The sequence below is a fragment of the Mobula birostris genome, chromosome 2 (assembly GCF_030028105.1).
Source record: "Mobula birostris isolate sMobBir1 chromosome 2, sMobBir1.hap1, whole genome shotgun sequence".
Taxonomy (NCBI): Eukaryota; Metazoa; Chordata; class Chondrichthyes; order Myliobatiformes; family Myliobatidae; genus Mobula; species Mobula birostris.
In genome coordinates, this window is record NC_092371.1 from 96,238,396 (window position 1) to 96,262,213 (window position 23,818).

At 43.7% G+C, this 23,818-nt stretch overlaps 1 protein-coding gene across 1 annotated transcript; it reads left to right on the plus strand.

Moving 5' to 3' along the window:
• Positions 1 to 8,690: 8,690 nt before the first annotated feature.
• LOC140208708 (immunoglobulin lambda-1 light chain-like) lies at positions 8,691 to 11,490 on the plus strand. The gene is made up of 3 exons (XM_072277588.1): positions 8,691 to 8,808; positions 8,918 to 9,277; positions 10,985 to 11,490. The coding sequence occupies exons 1-3, from the start codon at positions 8,727 to 8,729 to the stop codon at positions 11,317 to 11,319; spliced, it is 777 nt and encodes a 258-aa protein (XP_072133689.1). The 5' UTR covers positions 8,691 to 8,726; the 3' UTR covers positions 11,320 to 11,490.
• The last annotated feature ends 12,328 nt before the right edge of the window (positions 11,491 to 23,818 follow it).

The window sequence follows — 23,818 nt, forward strand, 5'->3', positions numbered from 1 at the left end:
TGATTCCAAAGCATTCCACAGGTTGTCCCCGTTTCCCACCTGTCTTTATCTTAACAAATTAAATGTAGAAAAGGAATAATAATATGCCAGTAATTTAATGAATGAGTAACTCATGATCATTTTGTTCATATTTCATCCTGTCCCCTCAGTATTGCGATCGTGACCAGCGATTTATCATTCTTGTTCTTATTCTCTAAGTGCAGTTTTGAGAGTAGCTCCCACCAGCTGAAGGCAGTGATCAAAGATTTCACTGCATCTCAGAGGGAAAGTATTCAATAACTTCAATTGTTTCTGTGCTTTATTGTCATATTTGCAATCCATACTTAAGTAGGGCATAAAACGTCAGTGTCATGGTCCGGTCCCTGAAGTCCACGTTCCAGTTCACGGTCAGATTCGTGCTCCGGACTCCAGGTCTTCCGGCTGTTCCTTGTTTCAGTTGGGCTTAATCATAGGCACCTGATGCTCGTCTTGGGCCTGGTAATAGAAGTGGCTCTGGGTTCGGGTGGGGTTGCTGGTTCGTCTCGTCAGTATCCCGTCCTCGCCTCTGTAGGGTAATTCAGGCCGTCTTTGCCGTTACGCTGAGGCTGAACTGTTCCCTTCCCTTCTCCTTCCTTCTGAAGCCTTGCCTGCAACCTGTGTCTGGAGCCTTGCTTGCAACCTTGTCAAGTTCAACCACCGGAGCAAGACCAGAGCCTTGCTGTGTCAAGATAAGGAACTGTCTATCGCTGAGTTGGAACTGTCTCTGTGTCCACGCCTTCGCTAGGTAGGTCCGGCCGTTTTCCACTACCTAGTATTGAGAACCGTCTCGTCGTGTTCAGCATTCTGTTTATGAGCCCCGACCCTACGTCCTGTTCCCAAGGAGGGGTCCCGGCTCTGTGTTCCATGTTCCTGTCTCTCAAGTCCAAGGCTCCGTGTTCCCGTGCTCTAGACCAAGGCTCTGTGTTCCTGTCCTCTCCAAGACCAAGTCAAGGCTTCCGGCTTTGTGTTCCAAGGTTCCCGTCTTCCAAGACCACATCATGTCCTCGCCTCGAGGAACTCAAACCATGTCCAGTCCTGTAGCCACGTCATGTCCTCGCCTACTTCCGGGGTCCGAGCCCGAGTCAAGACCCAGGTTCCTAGTTCCCAGTTCCTAGGCCTGGTCCCGCTTGCCTAGCCAATGTCCTAGCCCAAGTCTGTGTTCTTGTCCCAGTTCCTTGTCTACATCCAGTCACGTCCCTAACTCTAGTCGCTAGTCCTGTCCTGTTCCTAATACTTCAGTGTCTGTGTCTTGCATTTGGGTCCGCCACCAGCGTCCTTTATGACAATCAGCCTTTATTTCCTCACGAGTCCTGTATAAAGAGGTGCAGTGGGAAAATGGTTCCCCGGCGCTCAGAGACCCAGGAATCCATCCAGATTACCATGAAACAACAGTGTTGGAGAGGGTCAGTAACATCAGTGTTAAGGATAAAAATCATTGATTGATGACATAGATCTATTGCTGGGAAAACACTTACTGACATCACGCGCACGCTTATGGTGAATACACACATTGACAAATACCAATAAGCCGACAACGAATATCCTAGATGGTTCAGTGCTTTGCACATACATCGCTGCTGTAGCAATAACTCTCATCAACTGTCAATTACACCTAATAACGTTACACTACGGCAACTCTCACCCCACATTTGACGGCTAATACATTCTCCCAGCTAATTAGTTATGGCAGCCATTCACTAATACACAGCTTCCTATTTTCAGACAAGGTGGAACACAGTTGCAATGCTGCGAAACCACATGCACTCAGGGGCCTACAGGACTCTTCTTCGTCTAGGATGGGCCCTTGGTGTTGAGGATCACTTTCTCCAGCCCGGTTCTGGGATGGCTACTGGGGCCAACATAAAATCTGAAATATTTCAATCAGTTGGGGCAACATTTGCTTAAAAGCGGGAAGAAGCGATGGATCACTGGTAACTTGGTGAAGGTCTCCTACTTTCGCTATTGACACTGGGCGTCAACGAGCGCCCGTGCATGGATTTGAAGTTCCCAATGCAACCTATACCGTTACTTTCCAGTTTATGTGTTTTTTCAACTTTCTTTCTAAGTATATATAGGATGCATATTACGTAAGCAACATTTAAAGAGCCGCGCAGTGTTCAGGCTGTGTAGAAATTTCCTGTTCAGAGCAATTGTTGGGCCGTGCAGCTGTAAAAAAAAAAATAGAGGAAGCGTTAGGAGAGCAATATTTTCGCCTCACCAACCGTGGAAGTGATTTTGAGTAATTTGGAAAAAGTGGAATTCACTTGTTTACTGAAGAATATGCAACACCAAATTGTTTCAACTTTACAGTCCAGTGAATAGTGCCGGCCGAAAATAGGACGAAGCCTGAAACCTCAACACCGTTTCTCTTTTCACTGATGCTACCTGAGCTGCTGAGTATCGCTGCAGCATGCTGCGAGCCTGTTCGGCCATTCAATAATATGAGAACTGCAACAATACTTTCTTGAAGTAATCGCAGATTCTTTGACTCCTTAATAGGCATTTACACTTGCCTTGTTTATATTCCGAGACTGAACCTCTACCGCCCTCTTGGATAGAGAATTACAAGGGCTTTCCAGCTTCCGAGTGAAGATATTTGAGTGGTGGGTAAAAAGCAGGAAATGGAGTGGATGTTCAGCAGGTTAGACAACGTCTGTGGTGGAGCAACAAAAGGGAGGTGTTAATATATAAGCTCATAACACCATAAGACTTAAGCGCAAACTTAGGTCATTCGGCCCATCGAGTCTGTTCTACGATTTCAAGGTTGCTGATTTCAGTTTCAATGGGTACACTCAATGCCAGAGAAATGTATCCATTATACATCCTGAAATTCTATTTTCTTCGCAAACTTCCTCGGAAACAGAAGAGTGCCTCAAAGAATGACTGACAGTTAAACATTAGAACCCCAAAGTACCGCTCCCTACCAGCTCCCCCTCCCACGCACAAGCAAGAGCAAGGAAAAGACAACCACCCTCCCCACCCCCACCAGTAAAAAAGCATCACCGCCCTCCACCGAGCACTCAAGCGTGCAGCAAGCAGCAATAAAGACACATACTTAAAGTACCCCAACGTCTACTCATTCACTCGGTAATTCGATATACTACAGGCTCTCTCTCTCTCTCTCTCTCTCTCTCCCTAATAAGGAAAAAGAGGTTTCTCCGTTCGACAGCAAGAGGGGAGACATAACAAGCAAATTGCTGATTTACGATGTTAAAAGTCTGCTGCGTCTCCCTTTCCGAGCTCTGCGCCCAGAGAGTCGGCCCAAGAAAGGCGAAGCTCTCTGGGCACACAGCCCACGGCAGCTAACCCGCTGCTCCCGATGTCCCGTGTTCTCCAGCAACGCTTCACTCAGGGGCACCGACTTAGAATCAACACGTCTCCAGAGCCACGAAACCCGAAACCCTGCGCCTTCCAGCCGCGTCCGTGGGATAACAAAAAGAGGCCCGTCGTGAGGCCCTGAGAGCGGGTCCCATTCCCGCACAGAACCGAAGTCAGAGTGTAACTCCAGGTCAGGGTCTTCAAAAAAAAACTTTAAAAAGGGAAAAAAGAGATATCAAAGATAGAAACTGTTTCCGAAGATGCAAGGAAAGGAGTCGCCATTTACCAGCTTCTCAATCTCATTCTCCTGCCTTCCCCTCGTAACATTTGATCCTCCTAGTGATCAAGAACTTACCACTATCCGCCTGCACAGCCGTCAGGAGGAAGAAGGCAGCATACATGAGGTTTAGGAAGCAAGGATCAGGTGGGTCTATTGAGGAATATAGGGAAGCAAGAAAGGAGCTTAAGAAGGGGCTGAGAAGAGCAAGAAGGGGGCATGAGAAGGCCGTGGCAAGTAGGGTAAAGGAAAACCCCAAGGCATTCTTCAATTATGTGAAGAAAAAAAGGATGACAGGAGTGAAGGTAGGACCGATTAGAGATAAAGGTGGGAAGATGTGCCTGGAGGCTGTGGAAGTGAGCGAGGTCCTCAATGAATACTTCTCTTCGGTATTCACCAATGGGAGGGAACTTGATGACAGTGAGGACAATATGAGTGAGGTTGATGTTCTGGAGCATGCTGATATTAAGGGAGAGGAGGTGTTGGCGTTGTTAAAATACATTAGGACAGATAAGTCCCCGGGGCCTGACGGAATATTCCCCAGGCTGCTCCACGGAACAAGAGAAGAGATTGCTGAGCCTCTGGCTAGGATCTTTATGTCCTCGTTGTCCACGGGAATGGTACCGGAGGATTGGAGGGAGGCGAATGTTGTTCCCTTGTTCAAAAAAGGTAGTAGGGATAGTCCGGGTAATTATAGACCAGTGAGCCTTACGTCTGTGGTGGGAAAGCTGTTGGAAAAGATTCTTAGAGATAGGATCTATAGGCATTTAGAGAATCATGGTCTGATCAGGGACAGTCAGCATGGCTTTGTGAAGGGAAGATCGTGTCTATCAAGCCTGATAGAGTTCTTTGAGGAGGTGACCAGGCATATAGATGAGGGTAGTGCAGTGGATGTGATCTATATGGATTTTAGTAAGGCATTTGACATGGTTCCACACGGTAGGCTTATTCAGAAAGTTAGAAGGCATGCGATCCAGGGGAGTTTAGCCAGGTGGATTCAGAATTGGCTTGCCTGCAGAAGGCAGAGGGTGGTGTGGAGGGAGTACATTCAGATTGAAGGATTGTGACTAGTGGTGTCCCACAAGGATCTGTTCTGGGACCTATACTTTTCGTGATTTTTATTAATGACCTGGATGTGGGGGTAGAAGGGTGGGTTGGCAAGTTTGCAGACGACACAAAGGTTGGTGGTGTTGTAGATAGTGTAGAGGATTGTCAAAGATTGCAGAGAGACATTGATAGGATGCAGAAGTGGGCTGAGAAGTGGCAGATGGAGTTCAACCCAGAGAAGTGTGAGGTGGTACACAAACTCCAAGGCAGAGTACAAAGTAAATGGCAGGATACTTGGTAGTGTGGAGGAGCAGAGGGATCTCGGGGTACATGTCCACAGATCCCTGAAAGTTGCCTCACAGGTGGATAGGGTAGTTAAGAAAGCTTATGGGGTGTTAGCTTTCATAAATCGAGGGATAGAGTTTAAGAGTCGCGATGTAATGATGCAGCTCTATAAAACTCTGGTTAGGACACACTTGGAGTATTGTGTCCAGTTCTGGTCACCTCACTATAGGAAGGATGTGGAAGCATTGGAAAGGGTACAGAGGAGATTTACCAGGATGCTGTCTGGCTTAGAGAGTATGGATTATGATCAGAGATTAAGGGAGCTAGGGCTTTACTCTTTGGAGAGAAGGAGGATGAGAGGAGACATAATAGAGGTGTACAAGATAATAAGAGGAATAGATAGAATGGATAGCCAGCGCCTCTTCCCCAGGGCACCACTGCTCAATACAAGAGGACATGGCTTTAAGGTAAGGGGTGGGAAGTTCAAGGGAGATATTAGAGGAAAGTTTTTTACTCAGAGAGTGGTTGGTGCGTGGAATGCACTGCCTGAGTCAGTGGTGGAGGCAGATACACTAGTGAAGTTTAAGAGACTACTAGACAGGTAAATGGAAGAATCTAAGGTGGGGGCTTATATGGGAGGCAGGGTTTGAGGGTCGGCACAACATTGTGGGCCGAAGGGCCTGTACTGAGCTGTACTATTCTATGTTCTATGTTCTATGAATTCCACAGACTCGCCACCCTCTGGCTAAAGCAATCCCTCCTCGTCTCTGTTCTAAAGGGACTTCCTTGTATTCTGAGGCTGCGTCCTTTGGTCCTAGACTCCCCCACTACAGGTAAGATACACTCCATATATTATCTTGGCCAATAAATATTCAATAAATATTCTCCAGCGAAGTCGAGCCAAAAGCCACCACACGCTCCTCAGACCCTTTCATTTGCAGGATAATTCTCGTGAACGTCCTCTGCAACCTCTCTAAGACCAGCAAATTCATTCATAGATAAGGGGCTCAAAACTGCTCGCAATACTCCAAGTGCGGTCTGACAAATGCCTTATAAAACTTCAGAATGACACACTTGATTTTTTTTTTTATTCTAGTCCTCTCAAAATGTCTGCTAACGTTGAATTTCCCTTCCTTACCACCAATTCAACCTGCAAGTTAACCTCTGGAGAACCCTGCATGAGGACTCCCAAGTCGTTTTGCACCTGGTATTTGGATTTACTCCACACTTAGAAAATAACTAATGCCTTTATTTCTCTTACCAAAGTACATGAACATACACTTCTGTACAACGTATACCATCTGCGACTTCTCTGTCACATTCTCCAACTCTAATTCCTGCTCCCGATTCCCTGCTTCCTCAGCACTATCTGCCCCTCCATCTATCTCTGATTGTTAGCTTCTCACTCTCAAACTGCGGGGTGAATTCTATCATATTATGATCACTGCGTCCTAAAATTGAATACACGCAGTATACGGAATAAGGTAGATGAACTTGTAACACAGTTACAGATTGGCATGTACGACGTGGCGGGCATCGAGACTGAATGAAGATTATAGCTGGGAGCTTAACGTCCAAGGATACATATTGTGTCGAAAGGACAGCTGAATTTTAACACCAGCACATCTGCAAAATAGCTGTGCAGAACTGTTCCAATGTTATGGGTTTTCCTGCCTGCAACACGCTGCTTAGTATGGCGGTAGAGGCAAATATATTAGAGGTTTTTTTTAAGAGACGTTTAGATAGGCGCATAGATATGAGGAAGATGGATATGGACATTATGTGGGTAAGAGGGATTAGTTTTGTTTTTTTTAACTTAGTTTTTAGGACGTACGGCACGACATTGTGGGCTGAAGGGCTGTCCCTATGCTGTACTGTTTTTCGTTCTATGCTCTATGACTGACAGGTAGGCAGAGGGAGTAGGGTGGCTCTGTAGGTAAAAAATGAAATGAAGTCAGTGAAAGAGGTTATCCATTTCCAAACAGCATCTGTCAGGCATAAATCGGAACAATTCGATTCACACTGGGAAAAATGGTTTGGCTACATAACACCCCACAGCCCTGATTTTATTCTCACAAATCAATGATTATGTTGCAAAAAACAGATCACTCCCTATTTGTACATAGTGTTCCTTTTGTTTGTTCTTTTCTTTCTTTTCTTTTCTATAAGTGTATACCTCAGATAAATACTATGTGGAGATTTGTGGCAAACATGAATATATGAAACATAGAAACATAGAAAATAGGTGCAGGAGTAGGCCATTCGGCCCTTCGAGCCTGCACCGCCATTTATTATGATCATGGCTGATCATCCAACTCAGAACCCCGCCCCAGCCTTCCCTGCATACCCTCTGATCCCCGTAGCCACAAGGGCCATATCTAACTCCCTCTTAAATATAGCCAATGAACTGGCCTCAACTGTTTCCTGTGGCAGAGAATTCCACAGATTCCATATGATCTTACTTCCTGCCATAATTTACATATTACTATTTAATTATTTATGGTTTTATTACCATTTAATTATTTATGATGCAACTGTAACGAAAACCAATTTCCCCTGGATCAATAAAGTATGACTATGACTATGACTATACATACATACAGTATCTGAAATACATCTTACAGAAATGTTTGTATGATGCTGAATTTCAATTGAAAAAAAATAAATTACAAAGAAAAAGAGGTTATCTACGATCGGAAGGTGTAGAATCGTTTGGATTGTGATCATTCAATAATGTTACGACTGCCGCGCCGCTTTCATAAAGTAATCGTATATCAATTTACACTTGCCTTCAAATTATTCAGAGATCAAGCCTCCACATGCCTCTTGGGTAGAGAATTACTGAAATATTTAGCTTCTGAGTGAAGATATTTCTCGTCACCGATATCCTGAAAAGCCAAGCATTGATTTTTGAAGCTAAAATATGGCGAACCATTTCCAGCCCAGTGAGAATATTTCTCCCGTGTTAACTTGCAGGAACAAATATCTGACTCATTTTAAATAATAATAATAATATTGTGTATAGAATGCAGCGCCTTCATCTCAGTACCCCTACTTCAGCGATAAATTAGCGCGCTGGAATAGCATTTGCTCCGAATGCTCAAAGAAAAGCGTAAGCAGTTAAAAAAAAAAGTACATTTTACGTTGGTATTGTTCAGGACGTCAACAGACTGGAATGGGTTGCAAGTGAACAAACCGCTCCCCAGCTGCTCTGTTCGTGAGAATGATCCCGCAAAACAAAAATACATATTAAATATGCTTTAATCTCCACGGAAATAATCTGCCCCGTTGTGCACTATCGGTCACAGTCCTTCGAATTGAACATAATATGCTTAATCGCAATCGAAAATAGAATAGAGCGGTATTAATGTCATATAATTGAATCAACACCGCAAACGCAGCGTTCGCATTTCCAAGACTGCTTTATTTGAAATTCATGACATGGGATTCGCTTTGAACACGCGACTTATTTATTCATTATTAATATACAATCTGATTTTGCAGCTAGCAATTAATTGCCAACCCCGAAGATGTAATATATAATATGGCATAACCCCTATCTGCAGAAAGTCAGAACACCGTATTCAGAATTGTATAGCTCCGTGTGCATGACGTACTAACGTCATTCCTTACAGAGCTTGCGTTTGACTTGACCTCAGTTCAGATGCACCAATCGTGTTCTGCCCTTTGGTTAAGGATTTGCATAAATTTGGATCCTTCTTCATAAGGCTGATAAAAGGAGATTGGGACACAGATAATCGATCAATTTCCCAGGCGTGTCATGAGCAGTTCTGGGTTTATTAAATTCTTCGCCATGTGTAAGCGTCTTGGTGTTGTCATTCTGATAGTGCTTCTGGTCTCAGGTAAGTATGTCGTTAGCTTTTCCTTCCTTGTTGAGCGCACCGTGAGTAAGGTTAAAGCACTATATTAAATATTCTGAGATATTTCAAAATTGCCTGTATTCCCTTTTAGAATCAAAGGCACAAGTTATTCTAAGCCAACCACCATCTGTTTCTACTGACTCGGGAGGGAATGTCGAAATTTACTGTACTTTGAAAGGCGTCGTCATGGGAAACGCTTTAATAACCTGGTACCAGCAAAGGACTGAAAATGCTCCTCCTCGGTATCTCCTGCGCCATGATTCTCAAGACCTAGTCAGGGCATCAGGTACTCCAGATCGATTCTCCGGTAGAAGTGACTCGTCACTCAACTCCAGATATTTAACCATCACTGGGGTTCAAAAAGAAGATGAAGCGAACTACTATTGCGGTGTGTGGGTAAGCTCCAGTAACACATATAACTTCGGAACTGGAACGAAGCTAACGATGTTATGTAAGTAACCTTAATCCGTCGGATAGGCGTACGATTGAATATTTGGTACCGTGGATTAATATTTTTTTTCATATATGTAGCATATGGTGACGTTTTTAAAGGTATCCCTTGTATATAAATCTTGTTGTTTTGATGGAGAACCTGATGGGTTTCCAGCGCCATGGGTTATGTCTTAATCATTCGAACTATTCAATGAAAATCGTTAACTTTGAGACCTTTCTCTTCGGGACTCCATCTGAGATGCAAAGGCTAAATATTACCCTTCTTCCTCCCCCCCCCCGCACCAACCCCCGACCTGTCCTACTTTGTTTTCCTGTATTAGACACTGCAAGAAGACTCAGCTTCAGTGTCAACATGGTTCATCCACACTTTCTCCGTAGAGGTCGATACACTGTTTTGTTTAAAGGAGTAAGATAACAAGAGATAAAATTCACCATACAGTTTGAGAAGGAGAAGTTCAAGTCAGATACATCAGTACTGCAATGAAGTAAAAGTATTTACAGAGGCATGATAGAGGAACAGGCCAACATTGATTGCAGCAGGAATGACGGCAGAAAAGCAGTTTCTGGGAGCAGTTCGGAAAGCACAGAATAGATACATCTCAAAGATGAAAAAGTAGTCTAAAGGGAGGATAATCGCCGACAAAAAAGTCAAGGACAGCATAAAAGCAAAATAGAGGCATAAAATACAGCCAAAGTTAGTAGTAATTTGGCGAATTCGGAAACTTTTAAAACCCAACAGAAGACAATTTACAAAAAGCCACAAGGTGAGAAAAGATGAAAGAAGGTGAGCTCGCAAATAAAATAAATACAGAGGATACCGGAAGTATTTTCAGATGTACACAGAGTAAAAGAAAGGCGAGAATGGATATTAGACTGCTTGAAAATGATGCTTAATAAGTATTTTGCGTCAGCCTGTACTGTGGAAGATACCAGCAGTATGCTAGAACTGCAATAGTGTCAGGGGCCAGAGGAGTTTATACTCGTTATTAGTAAGGAGACTGAAGCTGAAAGGTCTAAAGTTAGATAGGTCACCTGGACCATCTGGACTACAGCCCAGGGTTCTGAAGGAGGTAGCTGAAAAGACTGCGGAGGCATTACGATTGAGTTTTCAAGAAACCCTGAATTCTGGAATGCTGTGTATCTTCGTAATAGACAGCTAGTTATTTATCGTTTATCATAGGGCAGACAAGATAGTCTATGGGGCCTTTTTATGGAAGCACTTCAAGCAGAATGGGAGCAGAGAGAACGTGGAATGAGATTTTAATTTTTATCTATATTACAACTAGAATTTTAAATGGGATGACCAAAGCGGGCCATTTATCCGCGCTATAATGCCGGCCCGATTACCATACCGGACGTTTTATATGTTGGTTATCTTTTCTTCGTTCGTTACAGTCCACTATTGTACATTTATGGTGACCGATTGTCGGGAAGCAAATCTCAGCAAGACTGTAGTTATATGGTGATGTAAATGAATGTTAACTTTCTGGAAAAATTCTAGGCTGTGCCCCAAGGAAACTCTGTCAATGTACTTCATACCCAACATCTTAGGTACATTAACAAATTATTCAGAGAATATTCCACCGTCGGTCCCGGGGCATTGGTAAATGCTAAGGATCTCCTCTCAAACAATTCTTTAATTTCCGTTTCAAATGAACACCCTCATTATCTAGTTCCTCCAAATCTCTTTTTTTTTTCTTTACAGCCCAAGAATTGTCCAGCCCTAAGGTCTCCCTTCTCCTGCCGGCGTCCGATCAGATCACTAAAGGAAAGATGGCGACCCTGGTGTGCCTAGTCAATAATTTTTACCCTGAAGGGGTGGCGGTCTCCTGGAGCACCGACGGCATGGTGGTCAACGCAGGTGTTAAGACATCTCGAGCAGTGAAGGACACCGACCAGACCTACAGACTGAGCAGTTACCTCACCCTGACCGCCTCCGAGTGGAACTCACACGAAGTGTACACTTGCGGGGTTACACACGCGTCTCTCGTGTCTCAGTTGAAGCGAAGCATCCGGAGATCGGAGTGTACGCCATCTTAGTGGCCGCTGTTATTTACCATCGGCGACGATTAAACATTATTCTCAATAGATGCTTTCAGTCGTTATCGAACAAAAGTCGGGACTCTTCGTTTTTTTCCTTTCGCTGTAAACATGTTTGATGTCATAAGCATGCCACTCGTTCACGTTGTACAATATAATCACATTTCGTGAGCTATTACGTTGTTGTTATTCTTTAATCAACTCAACGGTTGCGAGGCTAGCCGTTATATAGTTCTACCAAAGGACCACTATCCCTTAAAATGTTAAGATTATTTCTGAGACAGAGACTAAAAATGTCGGAATCTGGAACAAAAAGAAACAAATTACTGGGTGAACTCAGGGGGTCAGTGGAGTCAAATGGTAGCAATCAAATTGTAGGGTCTCGAACCCAAACGTCGACTGCCCATTTCGCTCCATCTCACCCGCCGAGTTTTCTCCCCTGCACTCTGTACTATGAATCCAGCGATCCGCCTTCACATCGCGGCGGAACCCTATAATGAACCGGCACCATTCTTTTGAGTCTATCGTCAAATGCACCACAGATCATGTGGAAGATTAGATTTAAAGCTGTGGTTATTGGCGCCGATTCAGAACCTGTCACTGTTCAATACTGGAGTCAAACAGGGCTGTATCATTACATCTTGGTGTCTTTTTTTTTGTTTCAAAATTACCTCGTTCGACATTGATCGACTTTCCAGACCTATGGTTCATATGAATTAGAAGTAAATATTTTTCAACCCGAACTTTTCAGACGTTTGGGTAGAAAACCTTGGCTGCCCTGTCTATTTCATACCCCTGAAATACTTCAGAAGTTTGATGAGCGATGCACAGTTCTGTCGCCAGGAGCCACTTGTCTGCGTTTCGCTCATTCCTTCCCGCAGAGCCGAGGAGAAAATTGTGGGGAGGCGGGGGAGGAGGCACATTCTCAAAGTTCTACACCCCTCATCAGTTATATGTCCCTTTAACCTGCTCTGCTCCAGAGAAAACGACCCAGCCTGTCCATATTTTCCACATGATTAAAACGTTCCATCTCAAGCAAAATCCTAGCGACTGTTCTCTGCAACCTCGCCAGCACTGCCCCGTTTGTTCTATTTCATGATAACCAGAACTGCATGCAGTACTCCAGCTGCGATCTGACACAATATTTAATGTTGGAGCAGGACCTCTTTGCTCTTGCATTTGATGTCCCAAATAATGCAGTCTAGTACCTCATATGCCTTTTTTTTACCAAGGTCATTATTAGGCCCGCACTGTAGCGCAGCAGTTAGCGTAACACTTTACAGCACCAGCGACCAGCGATCAGCGATCGGGGTTCTGTCTGTAAGGAATTTTTACGCCCCCCCCCCCACGTGAACGCGTGGGCTTCCTCCGGGTGCTTTGGTTACCTAGGACATTCCAAAGACATACTGGTTAAGTTTAGTTAGTTGTGGGCATGCTTTGCTAGCGCTAGAAGTGTCCTGACACTTCCACCCCCCTCCCCCAACACATATTCGGACTGTGGTGGTCGTTGATGCAAAAACGACGCTTTTCGCATGTTTCGTTATGCTTGGTGCAAATAACGATAATCTCTAATCGCTCTCTCTCTCTCTCTCTCTCTACCTACCTGTGCTGAAACCTTCAATGATCTTTGCACTTGGGCACGAAGTCACTGTTTCTCAATATCCCCATAGCATGATTGGTCCTCCTGAATGCATCACACCGTATGTATCAGAATTAAATTCCATTTGCCATTTAATAGACCATAGCAGCCTGGGGTTACCACCACTCCCACTAGCCACATCAACAACTCAACCAGCCTTCGCGCCATCTGCAAACATATTGTTCACGCCTTCTCAGTCGCATCCAAGTCATTCACGTATAGTCCCAGCCCAATCCCCATGGAACACTACTATTCACAGGCATCCAGCCACAAAAGCAATCCTCTACCACCCTCCCCTATCTCCCATTGCCGTTGTAATTGGATCCAATTTGCCAACTAGAGCCTTATCTTTTTAGCCATTTCCGTGCGTGACCTTACCAAAGAGGTAGTGTTATCTTTGAACCAAATCTACTGCCCTGTCCTCATCAGTACACTTTATTATGTCTTAAAAATTTTCTAACAGATTGGTCAGTCGAGATTTTCTCTTGACATATATGAATATCATTGATTCGTTCCTACCTTTCTAAGTGACTATGAAGTCCGACTCTCAAAATGCTTACCAATAGATTCACACCATGGATAACAGGCTCAAGGGTCTGTGTTTAGCATGCATTTTCCTACTCTCATTATTACAAACAGACCTTTTTGCCACATCCCAGTCAGCTGATCATCGGGTACTTGAACTGCGACCAGCTAATGTTTAAAAATCTCAGCTAGGCCTAGCAATCCCCTCCCTTGCCCCTATCCAAAGCAGCCTGGGATAAATCGCTTACAGCCCTGGGAATTTATTCACCTGTAATTCCACTAAAGCTTCAAGTGTCTCCCCTATTTTAATGGAAACCTGCACTGGACTTTCATATACCTCTTCCATGCTGTCGCCATCTATAAAGTCCTATCTTTAGCCAATACCAATGGGAAGTATTAATTTCGGACCTAGCCGATACGTTCTGGCTTCACGCACAAATTATCACGATGGTCTCTAAATGTACTACTCTTTTTCTGGTTATTCTTTTTTTCTTAATTAAAATGTCTTCCGTTTTATCATATCAGATCAATATATTTTTCGTGCATCCTCTTTTGTTTCCAAATTTCCTTTTAAGTGCACCCTGCACTTTATAAACTCCTGCTGGACTTCTCCTGTCTATACGTGGCACTAACTTCCTTTTTTGTCTTTATCCAACTCTCGAAATCCCTCCAAATCCCTACATCTGTTGCACCTAGCTTAAATGCAGGAACATACTGGCCCTGCAATGTATTTGACGAATTAACGGAATGGGAATAAAATAAATTCCCATGACTTGCTGATCTGCATCTCCGTCTTTTGAAAGAGTTGACGATGGAGAGGGTGTTTGCTGAAGCTGTGCATTTTCTAACATCCCAAGAATCAAAAAGCGAAGATAGTGACTAGAACCCTAATTCAGAAGAGGAGGGAAACTGGCAAATGGCAACAGGAGAGGGAAAATTTAATTACATTCGATTTTGAAGACAGCTAGAAAACAATAATGGGTTTATCACAGAATGGGCATAAGTTTACGAAAGGGAACTGATGTTTGACAGATCTATTAGAGTTTTGTCAAGTATTCTACAAACGGAACACAAAGGACAGAATCGATGGATGTGGTGTGTTCGGACTTTTGAAAAGTTGCATAACAATAGATTATTAAGCAAGAATTAAAATACCCGTAACAGGAATAATATCCTGACTGAAGTGAATATTGGGTATCTATTTATTTAGGAATTCAGCGTGGAACAGGCCCCTCCGGCCAAATGAGTCTCACCACCCAGCGACCCATGCATTTAATCCTACCTTAACCACGGGGCAATTTACAATGACCAATTGACCTACTAACTTGTATGTCTTTCCACGGTGGGTGGAAACTGCAACACCCAGAGGAAACCCACCCAGTTAACGGGAAGAACGTACAAGCTCCTGACAGACGGCACTGGAGATGAACTCCGAAGTCCGGAACGCACTGAGCTGTAACAGTGTCGCTATAACAACGATGCTACGGCGGCATGTTAACATCAGGAAAATAGAAAATAGGATTAAAAGGTTACTTCGGTTGCAAGATCTCTCTAGTCAGGCGCCTCAGGAATCTGCAACCCCGGCCATTCAAAATCCACATTAACGATTTAGATGAGGAGACGTTGTATAATATTTTAGGGATCATGAAACGATGGTTGCTACTGTGCAAGGTCGCAAAGCTGTTCATTTTGAAGCACAAATGCCACCATTTGATCAAAGTTTGAAATCAGTTTGGATTTAATTTTTTCTTGCACGAAAAATTTGTAATAATTAAACTGTCTAACTATTACAGTATTTTCAGCTAGAAAATAATGATATTTAAGACATAAGGCATTAACTTGTTCATCGACAAATGTGAAGTCACAATCTGCAATTGCAGAGAAATCAAAAGCTGACCATTCTTGTACCTCATCTTCAGGAAACCTTTCTTCTAAATGAACACAAAGACTATTTATAAAAGTCAACAGCGAACTTGTATTTACTGTGATGTTTTCTTCACGTTGTTGGCTTAGCAAAACTTTAACTTTGTCACTCTACGAAACATTGTCTCCCAGATACTGCTTTGTTTTCTTGTTAATTTTGCCTCGCGCAAGATGAAGTGAATCAATCGGTGTCAGGCCACTTTTTTGCAGAATCTTGCACAGTGCAGCCAGTTCATCAAAGACATCACTTAAAATCTGTAAAGTTCTTTTCCGCTTCACGCCCTTCGCTTCTTTTCAATTCGACATAGTAAATTTTTTTCAATTAAAACTTAGTAAGCTATCTGCAGGATTTGAAACCGATCTTTGTGAACTTTACGGTACAAACACTATCCGCTAAAAATAGCTCCCGCCGTGATGCAGCTGTACAAACCGGAACAGGAAATGTAAGGTGACGTGCATTGTGGTACTTGAAAAACGGACAAACTAGTTACAGAAACATTTAGCTAAAAGATTATGTTCAATAAGTATAATTATTAATTACTACATTATTTTAGGTAGCTAACCTTTTGTGCGCACATTAATTTCCTTTGTGCGCCGGTTGAAAAACGCGCACAGCTTAGCGGGAACTCAGCTTGCCAGTATGATTCTAAGAGCAGTGTGGGTGAATACATAGAGGCTGTGGATGGAAACCTTTGGCGTGAAAAATGTGAGGTCACAAATCTCGGTTAAAAACAAAAAAAGTGTGCTTTAAGGGGTGAGAGACAAAGTTGTCAGTGTTTAGAAACACCTTAGGATGACTGAAAGTTAAAGTATATGTAAAGCAAGAGGTTAGAAAGGCACTATGACTAGTTTAAGACCGGACTTTTGTCTCATATTTACAACTATGGGAAGGATGTTCAGACTTCGGAGAGGGTGCGGAAGTTTACTGAGATGCTGCCCGGTTTAGAATGCATGTGCTATCATGAGAGCGTGGTCATGGACAAATTTGGGACGTATGTACAGTATTTCCAGAGAGCCATCCTTAATACATCGTTAAATGGATTCTGGCTTGCCAAAGATTGTTTGAATGTTCAGACGTGCCTGTCAATTGAGATGTATTCCCATTGAAAATATGTAACTCTGTGGAACTACTTGACCACACCTACAATACTGAAGTAAGCTATGCAAATGTAATTGTTGCAATTTTATGTAATTAACAGTTGTTTTCTTTGCACCTAAAGAGAATAAATCATATTTTGAATCCAGATAGATTCTTCCGAGAGGCTCTTCCACCATGCTTCTCCCTAAATATTGGATTGTACTAAATCACCTTACTTTTTACATTTTGCTCATCCTTTACATCTGAAGCTCCAGTTTCCATGAGGATCCAACTCATAGCATATTCCATCAGCAGATTTTTTTTTCTTTGTCTGGGATAGAATACGACCAGGAAGTTTGTTCTCTTTCACTCCAACCCCCTTTTTAACCAAAGGAGATGCATTTAAACCTGACAACATAACGTTTGGGGTCAAAACGTATGGCCGCAAACATTTATTCCTCTAGACGTATTAATATCACACGAAGTTATTCTCATACAGCAAGGAAACAGGCCGTACGGCCCAGCTTGTCCACATTGACCATGGTGCTCACCCGAGCTAGGCCATTGTTTTCTACCTGTGTCCTATATTCCTCTAAACACTTTCTATCTATGAATCTGTCTGTGCCTTTGAGTTATTATAATTGTACCCGCTTCTCGCAGTTCTTCTGACCAACTATTCCACATATCCATCAATGAGTGGAAAAGGGTACCACTGGAGTCGCATTTAAATCTTCCCCCTCTCATATTAAGTCTGCACCATATAGGTTTAGACTCAGTAACCGTTGGAAAAAGACTGTAATAATCTATGTACCTGCATGTACCACTTTCCTTGAAACACAGATGTCTGCCCCTTCTCTTCACCTCACCTACCTATCTCTTCACTCTGGTGCCTTTCCTCTTTCCTTTTTTCCCATGACCCATTCTCCTCTACTAATAGGTTCCTTCTTGTTCACTCTTTTGAGTTTTCTACATATCACCTCAACCCGAATTCTTATTCTGACTTCTCCCCATTTCCTTTTCAGTCCTGAAACCCGAAACATGGACTGTTTATTCTACTCCATAGATACCGCCTGACCTGATGAGTTTCTTCAGAATTTTCTGTATTACTCTGGATTTCCAGCATTTACAGAATCTCTTATGGTTACCTTATCTATGGCCCTCGTGAATTTATAAACCCTTCGGCTTCTAAGAAAAACAGTCCCAGCCTATCCATTCTGTCCTGATAACTCAAGCCATTTAGTCACAGTAACATGCTTGGATTTTTCTCCCTGCAAAATTGCTCATAATTTCTTAATCCACATTCATTAACCCTGCCACAGTTTGAAAGTCTGGTGCCAAGCGGCAGCGAGCAGCTTCTTCACAGTTCCATCATTGTTCGGCCCGTCCATCTCCCTGCTCCTGAACATTTCTTGGCCTGTCTTTCCTCTTTATCCTGTGTTGCAGTTCCCGGGGAGACCTGCAAGTACCCTTCCATTGCCGGCACCCGTTGGGGACTACTTAAAAACAAGGCCTCTTTCTTTCTTTCTCTCACTCTCATTCTTCAGCCAGTACTACCACACCACATATCACCCGTTTCCCCATTACCTTAACGTTAATTTAATAAATGTCTTTTGCTTGATATTCCTTTTGTGGCCTGACTCCTTCCTGTTACTTCTGGAGAGCTGACGTTGTAACATAATGGGGGTTCGTCCAATTTTTTTTTAATTTTGGAAGGGTGGGCCTAAGTTGAATTTGCCCCTAGATTTCTGTGTGCTGCACAGGCCTTTTGTGTGTTTGTTACTTTGTTTCATGATGTGTTGTTGCTTCGCCATTTATCTCCCTACTTGGTACAACTGCTGTTGGGTGAGTACTGTTGTTAGAGTGCTGTTAAATTAACTAGTGCATGATGCCCCGCTTAGATAGGGGAGTGTTCCAGATGGACTGAGTAATCTGTTCTTCCTACGGTTCACTCGGTCATTATTTTCCCTTTATTGTTATGGTAGAGACTTGTTCGCTGGCGGAGGTAAGCGTTTCAATACTGCATGACCATTCGCCTAATGGCTGATGCTTTCTGAAATTTTGCTGTTAAAGTCATCTCTTCTCCGGTACACCTCAGAAGATAGGTGGGATAGAGGAAAAGCTAGGCAGGTATATGGTTGGTTGCTCATCTGTACGCTTGTTTAGATCTGTATTTATTTCGTATTGTTCAGATCAGCGCTCAATGGCTATACTCACCTTGCAGTGGGGAGGGGTGTTCTTTACGGTCCCGAGTTCCGTATTCATGAACACACACATTCTGATCTTCCATCCTCATAAACTAACAATTCCTTTTCCCCCATAAAGACCTCCTACAAATAACCTTCCAAACCTGTAACTCTATGTCAATAACATTCCAGTCATAACGCCCCAGCGGCATCAACCCCTCTCCATACTTTTTCCTCGAAGCAGCTCTGACCGAAGTCGCCAATGACATGCAACATGATACTTTCAAGGGCAATGTATCCATCATCTCCCTCAAACAACAGGAATTCTGCAGATGGTGGAAATTCAAGCAACATACATCAAAGTTGCTGGTGAACGCAGCAGGCCAGGCAGCATCTCTAGGAAGAGGTATAGTCGACGTTTCAGGCCGAACCCTTCGTCAGGACTAACTGAAGGAAGAGTTAGTAAGAGATTTGAAAGTGGGAGGGGGAGAGGATCAGCTCCCTCGGCCTATTTTCAACCTTCCACACCATCTTCTGGTCAAAATTCAAACTGCACGGCACTGGACACGCTGAATTTTGTCCGTGGTTTATTCAATCACGGCCTTAGAATCACCACGGCAGTTTTTTTTCTCCGCTCGCTCCCTTTACTCCTCGTGTTGTCCAAGGGTGTAGCCAAGGCCCTTTCTAATTCTCATAATGTCTGTTGGCCATCAGCAACATTATCCCAGTCACATATTTACCACACCCCCAGTCCTCACCACCCTCCCCCCACCGCTGTCTCTGAATCGCTGCCTAACTGTCCAAACAGAAATGTTCAATCAGTTCTGTAACTACATCCTGACATTGATCTATCTGCGCCTTTTTTTTTACTTATGTAGCCCTGAGCTGTGTGTTGGACAAAATATCATCAAGCCAAAGCTTTTAACTCTGTTTCTCTCTCCACAGGTGCTGCCTGAACTGCTGGGCAATACTTTACTTTGCATCACTATTCACCTCACCAGCACTTCTCCTCTGGGAGCTTTCATCTTGAAGGAGCTCCGCTCCTCCTCCCGACAGGATTTCCATTTCTCTCCCTTGCCTTGTTCACCCTTACTGCTGGAAAACAGAGAATGGAGGAAAACCACAGCAGAGAAAGAGAATTAAATTCGCTGGAGCTGACTTCACATGCTGGGACAGACAGATCCCTGTCTCACCGGGCTATGAGGCCCGCCAGCTACCCTCACCTGGTTTAGCCCTACTGTCGAAGCGGTGTACCGGACTGCCCCGCTGTTGTATGCAAACAGCTACTTGGAGCCACACCTGGGAGCTGATATCCCGTGGGGCCGAAAGATGAGTGAGCTGCCCCGGAATGGACAAGACAAGTTCTCTACTAGAGTTGCTATCCCCCCGTCTTACCCTATACACCTCACTTTTGTTGCGGTTTCCTGTGGCATGGCCCGGCCCCAGAGGGGCAGACACGAGCAGTTCGTTCGGGTGCCTCATTTGTAGCGTGCAAATGGGTTCAATGTGGTTATAAGTGAGCTTAGAAGCAAGAAAACGTAATTTTGAGATCTTCCGTCAAGTTATTCTGAAGTGATTTTTTTCCAATTCTAAGAATACGTGAAACATAGAAACATAGAAAATAGGTGCAGGAGTAGGCCATTCGGCCCCTCGAGCCTGCACCGCCATTTATTATGATCATGGCTGATCATCCAACTCAGAACCCTGCCCCAGCCTTCCCTCCATACCCCCTGATTCCCATAGCCACAAGGGCCATATCTAACTCCCTCTTAAATATAGCCAATGAACTGGCCTCAACTGTTTCCTGTGGCAGAGAATTCCACAGATTCACCACTCTCTGTGTGAAGAAGTTTTTCCTAATCTCGGTCCTAAAAGGCTTCCCCTTTATCCTCAGCCTGTGACCCCTCGTTCTGGACTTCCCCAACATTGGGAACAATCTTCCTGCATCTAGCCTGTCCAATCCCTTTAGGATTTTATACGTTTCAATCAGATCCCCCCTCAATCTTCTAAATTCCAATGAGTACAAGCCCAGTTCATCCAGTCTTTCTTCATATGAAAGTCCTGCCATCCCAGGAATCAATCTGGTGAACCTTCTTTGTACTCCCTCTATGGCAAGGATGTCTTTCCTCAGATTAGGGGACCAAAACTGCACACAATACTCCAGGTGTGGTCTTACCAAGGCCCTGTACAACTGCAGTAGTACCTCCCTGCTCCTGTACTCGAATCCTCTCGCTGTAAATGCCAGCATACCATTCGCCTTTTTCACCGCCTGCTGTACCTGCATGCCCACTTTCAATGACTGGTGTATAATGACACCCAGGTCTCGTTGCACCTCCCCTTTTCCTAATCGGCTACCATTCAGATAATAATCTGTTCTCCTATTTTTGCCACCAAAGTGGATAACTTCACATTTATCCACATTAAATTGCATCTGCCATGAATTTGCCCACTCACCCAACCTATCCAAGGCACCCTGCATCCTCTTAGCATCCTCCTCACAGCTAACACTGCCGCCCAGCTTCGTATCATCCGCAAACTTGGAGTTGCTGCATTTAATTCCCTCATTCAAATCATTAATATATATTGTAAACAACTGGGGTCCCAGCACTGAGCCTTGCGGTACCCCACTAGTCACCGCCTGCCATTCTGAAAAGGTCCCGTTTATTCCCACTCTTTGCTTCCTGTCTGCTAACCAATTCTCTATCCACATCAATACCTTACCCCCAATACCATGTGCTTTAAGTTTGCCCACTAATCTCCTGTGTGGGACCTTGTCAAAAGCCTTTTGAAAATCCAAATATACCACATCCACTGGTTCTCCCCTATCCACTCTACTAGTTACATCCTCAAAAAATTCTATGAGATTCGTCACACATGATTTTCCTTTCACAAATCCATGCTGACTTTGTCCGATGATTTCACCGCTTTCCAAATGTGCTGTTATCACATCTTTGATAACGGACTCCAGCAGTTTCCCCACCACCGACGTTAGGCTAACTGGTCTATAATTCCCCAGTTTCTCTCTCCCTCCTTTTTTAAAAAATGGGGTTACATTAGCCACCCTCCAATCCTCAGGAACTAGTCCAGAATCTAACGAGTTTTGAAAAATTATCACTAATGCGTCCACTATTTCTTGGGCTACTTCCTTAAGCACTCTGGGATGCAGACCATCTGGCCCTGGGGATTTATCTGCCTTTAATCCCTTCAATTTACCTAACACCACTTCCCTACTAACATGTATTTCGCTCAGTTCCTCCATCTCACTGGACCCTCTGTCCCCTACTATTTCTGGAAGATTATTTATGTCCTCCTTAGTGAAGACAGAACCAAAGTAATTATTCAATTGGTCTGCCATGTCCTTGCTCCCCATAATCAATTCACCTGTTTCTGTCTGCAGGGGACCTACATTTGTCTTTACCAGTCTTTTCCTTTTTACATATCTATAAAAGCTTTTACAGTCAGTTTTTATGTTCCCTGCCAGTTTTCTCTCATAATCTTTTTTCCCTTTCCTAATTAAGCCCTTTGTCCTCCTCTGCTGAACTCTGAATTTCTCCCAGTCCTCAGGTGAGCCACTTTTTCTGGCTAATTTGTATGCTTCTTCTTTGGAATTGATACTATCCCTAATTTCTCTTGTCAGCCACGGGTGCACTACCTTCCTTGATTTATTCTTTTGCCAAACTGGGATGAACAATTGTTGTAGTTCATCCATGCAACCTTTAAATGCTTGCCATTGCATATCCACCGTCAATCCTTTTAGTGTCATTTGCCAGTCTATCTTATCTAATTCACGTCTCATACCTTCAAAGTTACCCCTCTTTAAGTTCAGAACCCTTGTGTCCAAGTTCCCTTGAATTGAGCAGAATGGTAATGACACAGTTTTTCGTCTAGTTCAGTGTCCTCAAGCACATACTGTGCATCAACGGTACATTTTGCATTTTTGTATACACTCTATAATTGACTCACTTCTCTACTAATGTCGTGCTTTTCCTAATATAATCTACAGGAAATTTGCCTGTGGTATGATGACTGCTTGCAATTAAACTGTTTTAATAAACAGCTGTTTGGGATAAGCCTCCCCGCGTGATCCCGGATTGATTGATTGATCTTGGCGGGTAACGTGGGAGCACAATAAGATCACAGGAGCTTAACAAGAGCGTCACTGATGGGACAGGGAGGGGAAAGGGAGGCATTTATATCAAATACAAAAGAGTGTTGCAGTTACTAGGGTAGGTAATGGAAACAGAAGAGAGGAAATTGTGTGGACTAGGTTAAGGCTGGGGCATTGTGCATTAAACAAAACATTGAAAATGATAGGGAAACACCAGACAGGATTGTGTGAGAAATGTCAGGAAGAGGAGTCAGTAGAACATGTAGTTTTGTGTTGCAGGAATTATGGGATACAGAGAGAGATGACATCCTTGCCATAGAGGGAGTACAAAGAAGGTTCACCAGATTGATTCCTGGGATGGCAGGACTTTCATATGAAGAAAGACTGGATGAACTGGGCTTGTACTCATTGGAATTTAGAAGATTGAGGGGGGATCTGATTGAAACGTATAAAATCCTAAAGGGATTGGACAGGCTTGATGCAGGAAGATTGTTCCCGATGTTGGGGAAGTCCAGAACGAGGGGTCACAGTTTGAGGATAAAGGGGAAGCCTTTTAGGACCGAGATTAGGAAAAACTTCTTCACACAGAGAGTGGTGAATCTGTGGAATTCTCTGCCACAGGAAACAGTTGAGGCCAGTTCATTGGCTATATTTAAGAGGGAGTTGGATATGGTCCTTGTGGCTACGGGGATCAGGGGGTATGGAGGGAAGGCTGGTGCGGGGTTCTGAGTTGGATGATCAGCCATGATCATAATAAATGGCGGTGCAGGCTCGAGGGGCCGAATGGCCTACTCCTGCACCTATTTTCTATGTTTCTATGATGAGAAATAAATTAAGGGAGTTGGGGATGCAGGAATTCACATTAAAAGGGTTGCTGGGCATGGGTGAGAGAGCACAAGTCCGGGTGTTTTTAGCATTTTTAAGGGGTACAGGGGTTTTTTATAGAATATGACGAATAAACAGGAATAGGATACTAGGATGGTCAAAGATGGGAGGGTGAAGTGTAGGTGTGTGTGTGTGCGCGCACGCGCGCAAGCGATTAG